The following is a 10,361-nucleotide window of genomic DNA, read 5'->3' as shown; positions in this document are numbered from 1 at the left end:
AGTTGTAGAATTTCCACTCAGCCAGCCTTCCTGTGGTTCTGGATGATGTCCGTTCCGTCTTTTAGGTGTAATTTGAATTGGTTGTTCGAGGCAGCAATCTCCGGCGTTAACCTATGTCGCCATCTTGGTTTTCTTCACCAAGCTTGCATTCTTAAGGTAAATTTCACTTATCCACAATAAGTATCCTTTTTAATATATTGCTGCATTATGACTACTAATATGTTGAAAAACTGTGTAGTTTGGTGTTACTCCTTTTTAAAATCTTAGTAGAATTCACAGTGAAGCCATCTAGGCCAGGGTTTGTTTGTTTTTCTTGTTGTTTAAATGGGCTGGTCTTTAGTTATGAATTAAATTTCTTAGCAAATTTAGAGCTATTCAGATTGTCCATTTCTTTTTGTGTCTATATTGGAAAATTATGGGTTTTTCAAGTAATTTGCCCATTTATCTACATTGACATATTTGTTGGCATAACATTTTCATAATTTTAATGTTGCCTGGCCAGTGTTGCTCAGTGGTTGACCATTGACCTATGAACAAGGATGTCAGGGTTCAATTCCCAGTAAGTGCACATGCCCAGGTTGCAGGCTCAATCCCAATAGGGGGTGTGCAGGAGGCAGCCAATCAATGATTCTTTCTCATCATTGGTGTTTCTCTCTCTCTCTCTCTCTCTCTCTCCCTCCCCCCTTTCTCTCTCTGAAATAAATATAAATATATTTTTTAAAAAGTAAAAATAATTTTAATGTCTGTGGGATATGTAATGTCTGTGATGATATCCCCTCTTGCATTTTTAGTATTGGTTTTTAGTACTTATGTTTTCCCTTTTTTGTATGATCATTCTTGCTAGGAATTATGAATTTTCTTAATCTTTTCAAAGAACTCACTTTTGGCTTTGTTAGATTATGTCTCCATATTGTGCTCTACTTTGTCAATTTTTACTCTTATGTTTATTATTTCCTTCCTTCTACTTCATTAGTGTTTACTCTTGTTTTTCTAGCTTCTTAATGAAGAAGCTTAAATCACTGACTTTTCATTTTCCTTTTTTTATTATAAACATTTAAAGCTATGAATTTCTCTCTTAGCACAACAACTTTATTGTTCAAATTTTGATATGTTGTATTTTCATTGTCATTCCATCAAAAATACTTTCTAATGTCTTTTTGAATTCTTCTTTGATGCGTAGATTATTTAGAAGAGTGTTCCCTAATTTCCAAACATCTATTGATTTTCTAGATATATTTTTGTTAATAATTTTTATTTTAATGCTGTGGTGGTCAAAAAAATGCATTCTGGATTATTTCAATCTTTTAAAATATATTTAAACTTGTCTTATGTAGGATTGGTCTAGTTGGTGAATTTTCCAAGTACACTAGCTGGAATGTGTGTTTTGTAGCTGCCCTATGTAGTAGTCAAAGTCTTCCAAAGTTTCATCATTCCCTTCTGGGAATCTGTCCTTAACCCCTACCCCACCCCGCCAAAGTCAATGCTATGGTTGTACAGTATTTTCTTCTGACCTTGTTAACTATAGCATGGTACCCACACTACACCCGGTATTGTCCTGGTCCCCTAGAGTCTCTCAGGTCTCCATCTGATGAGCAAATTGGAGATAAAGCTGCTGAAGTAATTTGGGGTCATGCATTGCTTGTCAAAAAAGACAACAATGTAGCCTTCCTTTTCAGTCTCTTTTATTTCATTCTTCGTATGATATTGTGGTGACTAATTTGAGAGTTCAATTAGGGGGAAAGAGAGAGTGCAACCGGGACAGATATTGTCATTGCATGACATCAACCGAAAATCCCTGCGAAGTCCCCCGCCTCTGGCTCAGGACGTGGTTTAGACGGTATGTGAGATGGTTGTTTCTCTGCACGGTGATTTTTTTATAGTTAATATATATGTACTAGAAAATGTGCTTTACAAACAATATAACCTTCCTTTTCAACCTATGCTTTATAGACGCGGCACACTTAAATTTTGGAAATTAGTTGATTTAAAATAAAAGACTAAGTAAATGAAAATATAAGGGTTTCGTCCAGATGCTTCAATGTGTCAACATGAAACACAATTATAAGGTTTAGGCAAACTGGTGTGATCACTGCTATAGAGTTAACATCTGCTACTGCAATGATGTGAACAAAATCTCGCCGCCTTGAAACTATCCTAAGTCCTTCAAGGACCCTTCCTCCTGAGGGCTGAGACCCCGCAGAGAGAGCAGCACACAATTAACAGTGTAGCCGGAGGAAGCAAACATTGCATCTTACAATATTTGGCTGCCTTGTTCCAAACGCAGTTGCTTGGGATGGGATCTGGAGCAGCTCAACGGGAAGCGACTTGGGAAAAGAAGTAATTCAAGCCCTTGGTTTCCCAGGCTCTCTTCCCTCCCCCGCGTTCAGCACACAGAACACTCACCTTTTCCCACTCTCGGTCCTTGTTCAGCACAATCACCACCAGCCTGGGGTGCACCTGGTAGCCCTCCTCAGTGAAGGACAGGTCTTTGCCATCCCATGTCACATTGACCATAAATCTAGAAAGAGGAAGAGAGAAAGAATGTTTGTAAGGGAAGAAGAAGACAGGTGTGAAACCAATGAGTGGATGCCACCATCAAGGTAACAGTGAAAAAGCGCACACTCACGACGCCATCCCCATCTCAAGCAGCCTCCATGTGTGGAAGGATTAGTATGCATGCCGGCACTGCCCCGACCAGGTGCTTTTCCACGAACCTATACTCATTCTCAGAATGCCCACTCCTGTACAGGCTTTAGTGACTGACTGTAATTAGCACATGAATGGAGTCTTTCTGTCCTGCCAGATCCATATACCTTGTTCAAATGACCTTAAAAAAGGATCCGAAAGCATGTTCTATCGTGTTTTAACAAGCTTCCCTAAAGGAAACTCATAAACCACATGACCCACAACTTCAAAGACATAATTTCCCCTCCATTCATTATTCATTCAACTAATAGTTATTAAACATTTGCTACGTGCCAGGATAGCACATAGCTAATTGGCTGGGAATAAATAAGGAAACAGACATGATCACTCTCCTCATGAAGCTGATAGTCTAAGGCTGTGGTCGGCAAACTGCGGCTCGCGAGCCACATGCAGCTCTTTGGCCCCTTGAGTGTGGCTCTTCCTGAGCCTTAGGAGTACCCTAATTAAGTTAATAACAATGTACCTACCTATATAGTTTAAATTTTAAAAATTTGGCTCTCAAAAGAAATTTCAATCGTTGTACTGTTGATATTTGGCTCTGTTGACTAATGAGTTTGCCAACCACTGGTCTAAGGGAAAGTATAGGCATTAATTGAGTAATTACAGATCTATGTCAGTGTTACAATGGCAAGATGGGCATGCTAGGTGAAAGGGAAACAAGTCCATCAGATAAGACTTCTGTAAGGAAGAGCAGCTGGCCCTGAAGGATGAGTCAGCATTAACTGGAAAAGATGTAAGCATGTTCCAGGCAAAGGGAACATCATGTGCAAGAGCCCTGTGGTAGTGCATACGAAGGATTGAATGTAAACCTGTGAGGATGAAGCTGAGAGAGACAGGAAAATGCAGGATGTGGGGCGACTGAGATGATGCAAACAATGCAAAGCTTTTCAGGCCTTGTTAAGGCGTTCCATCTGGTCTTAAAATAATGGAAGACAATGAAAGTTTTAATAGGAAGGTGATATAATCGGACTTTGCTTGTATAACATGACTCGAAGGCTGTGTACAGAGTGGATTTCAAGGGACCAGAGTGCATGGAGAGGGCTTGGTTACTGTGTACTTAGTAGCCACGTTAGATTTGATGTTGGCTTTGGTCCTGTTGTGGCCCTGAAGAAAGAGAAGGGAGAGTAGGAGCAGCAACCAATAGGACCAAGTGGAGGTAGTTGGTAATGGATTAGATGTGAGGGCAAAGGAAATGGGTTATTAAGGACAACGCCTCAGTATCTTTCTTATATAATATCTCTGCAGTCAGCTTTTGGCATAGGTATTTTCATTGCAGGTGGCATCTGTCTGTCTTACAACACTCTTATCGCCACCACACCTCAAAGCCACCTCGCCTGCAGTAAGGGTGACGCAGGTGGGGAGGCAAGGCAGGGCTCCTCTCCCAGCCTTTGGGTTGGGAGTCCCCAAAGGTTCACATTTTCTTGCAACTTGAGAAAAAATGTGATGTTGGCAAAGACTTCCACAAAAACACACCACTAAGCAGACACTCAATGAATAAAGTATGTTGGATTGAAGCATTCAAAGACTTCCCAGACAGGCACAGTATCTCAAAGTCATAGCATTCTCTTGGTCTATATTCTTTTGACACTAAAAGTAGATAAAGTCGTAAAATATTAAAGAGGAATACTAGACTACAGAAAAATTCCACAAAGACGGATCGACCTAACTGTCTGCCCTAGGCCGTCTGCGGAAGATCTGGCTGTGTTGTGTGTGGCGAGGGTGGTGGGGGGAGAGAGAATCAGTTCTCCAATGGCAAGATGAAGAAACTGGGCAAAGTCAAAGAACAAGGACTGTGTATCCATTCAATGCGCTAGAAGGGTCATGGGGGCGGGGGGCGTGCGGGGTGTAGGAGGTCAGGAAAAAAGGGTGAACATCTGTAATACTTTCAACAATAAGGACAAATTTCAAATAAATAAAAAGGAAAAATCATGTTTTTAAAGATAAGTTAATGGCATGGAAAAATGCGCAGTATTTAACGTTAATCAAGCAGAAAAGAGGATAAAGATAGGGCTTGTCTGTGCATGGAAATTTTATAGGTACTTTTTATTTTCTTTTGTGTATCTTTGTAGTCTCCAAAGTTATGCAAACACTTTCCATTTTTAACAAAAATACTGGTTTTAGCATAAAGCACTGCTATTTTAGAAGCAGCAGCAGAGTAATCACTTTTATTTGGTACATTTGCGGCATCTCAGATCATTTTCTAGTAAGAACATTTATTGATTCAACAACTATTTACTGAATGTCTACTATGTGTCAGGCCTTATGGTGAGTCCTATAGATAAGAAATAAAAAACACAGTGCCTACATTCTTATAATTCAGTGACACAAATACATAAACAATAATCGCACTAGAATGTCGCTTGTGTACTGATGGACAGTAAGTGTGAGAAGTTGTGAGAACATGGAGAATGACCCCTAACTCAACCTCAGGGATTTAGGGACAGATTCTTGGGGAATCCATGAGGCGTGAAGGGATTGAGGAAAGTCAGGATAAAAGAATTCTGAGCAGGGGAATAATCTTAAGTAAAGAAAAATCAACACAGGGAGTGACATATGCGAGAGGAAGTAGAAACTAGCTTAGGAAGACTGACAGGCCATGGGATTTGTCTGGAGAGAATCTCTGAAACCAGATCATAAGGGACCTTGGATGACACCCTGAGGGTTTGGATTTTGTTCAGAAGGCTGTGGGGATTCATGAAAGGTTTTAAGGGGAGGTATGATGCACTCAGATGTGTTGCCAATAGAAGCAGAAGTGAAAATGCTTCTTTGCATTTAAAGACAACTTCAACATTTTTGTTTACGGTTAAAAAAAACATTCATTATCTCGATAATCAGAGCTGGGGTTTTGTTGTTGTCGTCGTTTTATCCTTTGCTGCTTCCTGGCTGTATTTGATGAACTGAATGGATGCGGTCCAGGCAGCACATTTAAGGAGTGTTCCACTTCACACTCTCTTACTGAGACCCTTGAGAAGACAATTTGCATGGATTGGGAATTTGGTCAAGTTCCTCATTATCAGCCAGCTTTCAAAGTACTAACTGGGGTCTAAATTAAGCTATTTCCAAGTTAACTATTTTGGTTTTGTCCCCCATGGTTATTTTTGGCTCTATCACATTTTCTGGCACACCAATGAGCGGAATGAATGTTTGGTGGTAGAGTGTGTTGATAGATATTCACCAGAAGTGCCATCCATCCATCCACCCATCCATGACCATCAATCCCTCAATACATTCATCCACCCATCTAACAGACATTTTGAATACCTACTATTTATCACACCCCATTTCCAAAAACCATGCTAAGAAAATAGTACAAAAATAAGCAAATATACAGAGTGTCCCAAAAACATGTATACACACTTTAACAGCTGATAGCTCAATTAATGTTTCTTTCTTTTCAGCCAGACTAAGCTTTGAACAAAGGAAATCCTAAATAATAAAAGCCTAATATGCTAAGAGTCTGGTCATCCATTCAGCCAATCAAAGCGTAATAAGCTAATGATATGCTAAGGCTGCTCAACCACTGGCTATGACATGCACTGACCACCAGGGGGCAGACGTTCCAAACAGTAGGTTAGCTTGCTGCTGTTGGGAGCGAAATGGGCAGGAGTCCTCCCAGGAGCCGGCTCCTCCCCCTGGAGAGACCCCACTATTGCACGAATTCGTGCACCAGGCCTCTAGTTCATCATAAAATGCTACTGGAAGTTTGAAACTCAATTGAAGTAAAAACACTGCCTTTATAATTATTCAAAGCTGATAACTCACTTAATTTCATTCCTTTTAAGGTTCAACTGATTTGAAATAATGGGTGAAGCCAGACGAAGCTTTGAACAAAGGAAATTTATCCACTAGACTTTTTTATGGGGATACATAAAGTTTACATTATAAAACTGGAAGCAGTTGACAAATTAAGGGCACACAAATACCAAATGCAATGATTCTTGACATTTGTGATTCCATTGCTTTGTGTTATCAGCAGTGCCTGGACCAGAATGGCCATGGTTTTGAAAACTGGTGTTGACAAAAAATAAATTATTCATTTCTGTAGATTCTTTTAAGTTTTGAAAATGAACTGTATGTTAATAAACACTAACTTTATAATCATTCAAAGTGTGTACACACTTTTAGGAACACCCTATATATCTGGAACAAATAACTGCAATAAAGAATAGTAAGTGCAGTCCGTGTGGCTCAGTTGGTTGGAGCATAATCCTATGCACCAAAAGGTGGTGGGCTCAATTCCTGGTCAGGCAGGGCACATACCTAGATTTTGGGTTGGTTGGACCATGTGCAGAAAGCAACTGATTGATGTCTCTCTCTTACCTCTCTCTCTCTCTCTTTTCTCTCTCTCTCTCTCTCTCACACACACACACACACACTTTCTCTCTCTCTCCTTCTTCTGTCTAAAATCAATTTTTAAAAGAGCAGTAAGTATAAAATTAGAGATATGTACTAAGTAGGCTGGAGAAGAGCATAAGGAATAGATGGCCGATTCTATTGTGGAGGCCGGGCTGAAAGGAGGAAACAGAGAGGCAGATGTTTGGGCTGTGTTGGGAAGAAGAGCAAGGGCTGGCCAGGTGAATGGCAAGGGGAGGGAAAGGAGATGCACTGCATGGAGAAAACTGCCAAGTCAAAGGCATAGAACCAGGAAACAAGACAGAACTCTTCGTGGAATTTCAGCATAAATATTTAGACAACGACCACCAGTGTCCTTTCAAAGGCCACAGAACCATGGAACAGGATAAAACTCTGTTCATGGGATTTCAACATCAAGACTCAGAGGAAGACCACCAGTGTCCTTTACCTGGGCTAGAGAAAATCTGTTACCAAGCCACTTTGTAGCTGTTCCCAAACTCATAGTTAGGCCTACTAATTCATTGAATTTTATTTTTATTTTTATTGAATCCAATGAGCTCCAAGCCAGGTGTTGCTTATCCAACATTTTGAGATAGAGTTCAGGTTGGATCTACCTAATGCCCTATCTTTGGGTGAAACTGAAAAACTTTTTGATTATCAAGAGGTTTGGAAATACTCCATATGTTATCTGTTTGGAAAAGGCAGACCAGAGAACAAATGTTTCTGGTCTGACCTAGACATGTGTCTTGGAGAGAGTCATTCACAGGGCTATGTTGTATGAACTAAAGGTCACAGTCACTACTTTTTTTTTTTTAAATATATTTTACTGACCCTCTACAGAGAGGAAGGGAGAGAGATTGAGAGTCAGAAACATCGATGAGAGAGAAACACCGATCAGCTGCCTCCTGCACATCCCCCACTGGGGATGTGCCCGCAACCCAGGCACATGCCCTTGACCGGAATCGACCCCAAGACCCCTCAATCCGCAGGTCAACGCTCTATCCACTGAGCCAAACCGGTTTTGGCCAGTCACTACTTTTATCAAGGAGCCAGCATGTGCTATTGAGTATTCAGGTACCAAGTTGAATTTACTTAAACCCCTTCTTCTTTAATTCCCCATCACTGCTTCCTCCACTCATTCCCTATTCTCCCACTTATAGTGCAATTAGATGGAATTAGCAGGATGATTATTTAGATGCAATCACTCTTCTTCAGATTTTATGGGAAGGATTATTCAGTGGTTCTCAACCTTGGCTGCACATCAGAATCACCTGGGAATCCTTTTAAAATCCTGATTTCTGGGCCTCATCCTCTGGAAATTCTGTTTCTTTGTTATGGGGTGGGGCCACAACATTAGTAACAGAAAACAGAATTTCCGGAGGATGCGGCCCAGAAATCAGGATTTTAAAAGGATTCCCAGGTGATTCTGATGTGCAGCCAAGGTTGAGAACCACTGGATTATATGGAAAGTCTCATGCTTCAGATTTTCCTCTGTTCCTTTAAAATTCAATATTCTGGATCAATGAGTCCATATACTCAGTGTTAATATTGTCTTCTTCCTTCTCTTTCTTTTTTATTAGGATCTTCAGTCCCTTGGGAGGAAAAAAACAACAACTCTAACACAGATTTTTGCTGAATGGTAATTTCATTATAAAGTTGGCAGGGAGCAAGTACCTATTACCTTCAATTCCCCATCCAATTTCTAGGAAGGACAATCCATATTTCCTTGGGCTCTCTTCCCATTTAAACTTGTTCCAGAGCAAAATTCTTTACTAGGGAAATATCATTGCACACCCCATTGCTTAGTTCCCATTAACACCTGCTGGGCACTTGTATTAAACAATAAAGTTTTATCACTGGTTTGTTTACTTCTCAAAAATTGATAATAAATATTTAGTGACCAGATAAAATATGAGAAATTCTGGCTGCTGCTAAGCTTCAAATTACACTTTTAAAATTTCTATCAGGAGCAATAAATACATGAAAGAAAGCTGGGAAAATGTAAAAGGGGGGCTCTGATGGTTTGCAGAGGTCCGCTTCTATGTCATCATCACCCATTGATGGTAAAGTGTCAAGTTGTGTTTTATTGTTAGTGATATACCCAACACTAAACCAAAAAGTGTGCAAACCTATAGGTTCGGGCAAAGTAGGTTTACAGTTGTTCGTATGGAAAATAAGATAATAACTAATAATACAAGAATAAACTGTGTGTCCTGCATACCTACTTTTGCCCACCCTGTATATGACTTACATACAAGTTTCCTTTGGTGTCTAGTCTTAGGGATATGAAGCTAAAGTCTAAGTGAAGGAAACATTACTTGCTTGCAATTCATACCCTGTGATAGTGATGGCGAACCTTTTGAGCTCGGCGTGTCAGCATTTGGAAAAACCCTAACTTAACTCTGGCGCTGTGTCACATATAGAAATTTTTTGATATTTGCAATCATAGTAAAACAAAGATTCATGTTTTTTATATTTATTTTATATATTTAAATGCCATTTAACAAAGAAAAATCAACCAAAAAAATGAGTTCGCATGTCAGAGGTGACATCACTGCCCTATGATGTTGTGTGCGGGGATCAGAAAAAACACTGAGAAACAGGTAGGCGATTTTTCCAGTATAATTATGACCACCAAAAATTGGGCCAGAATGTCATGTTCTGTCTAGAACTGCACTGTCTAATTTGGTAGCCACCAACTACTGAGCACTTGAAAACATTGTTAGTCTGAATAGAGATGTGCCATAAGGGCACGATACACACAAGACTTGGAAGACTTTGTATTAAAAAATTGTGTAAAAGAGTTTTTGAGTAATTTGATATTGATTTCATGTCAAATAGTTTAGACCTATTGGGTATAATAAAATCTATTACTAAAATTGCCTTTTACTTGTTTAAAGTGCTGCCAAAAAATTTAAGATGACTTTTGGCTCTTGGGAACTGTCTATTGGACAGCTGCTCTAGACTGGCTTTGGTGAGTGTGGTTTTTATGAAACCAATAGACAGTGTGCATCATGAAGGCAGCGACTACATCTGCCCTGTTTAGTGCCGTAGAGTGTCTGGCACGTAGCTGCTGCTAAATGAGCATACTCAGGATGGATGAAAGAACGAACTGCTATTTCTACATCGTGGATGACAAGCCGGCTCCACCACTGCCTAGTTCAGTGGTTCTCAACCTTCTGGCCCTTTAAATACAGTTCCTCATGTTGTGACCCAACCATAAAATTATTTTTGTTGCTACTTCGTAACTGTAATGTTGCTACTGTTATGAATCATAATGTAAATATCTGATATGCAGGATG

General features: G+C 39.9%; 1 protein-coding gene across 1 annotated transcript in view; it reads right to left on the bottom strand.

Annotated features, from left to right (window-relative positions):
* GRIN2A (glutamate ionotropic receptor NMDA type subunit 2A) overlaps positions 1 to 10,361 on the bottom strand; it is a 381,557-nt gene that overhangs the window by 124,265 nt on the left and 246,931 nt on the right. The window contains exon 5 of the mRNA XM_006776302.2: positions 2,404 to 2,518. Within this exon, the coding sequence (XP_006776365.1) occupies positions 2,404 to 2,518 (115 nt within the window). The remainder of the gene's footprint in view (positions 1 to 2,403; positions 2,519 to 10,361) is intronic.

The sequence above is a fragment of the Myotis davidii genome, unplaced genomic scaffold (genome assembly GCF_000327345.1).
Source record: "Myotis davidii unplaced genomic scaffold, ASM32734v1 scaffold209, whole genome shotgun sequence".
Lineage (NCBI taxonomy): Eukaryota > Metazoa > Chordata > Mammalia > Chiroptera > Vespertilionidae > Myotis > Myotis davidii.
Note: the sequence above shows the minus strand (reverse complement) of the source record. Positions and strands in the feature narration are given on the sequence as shown.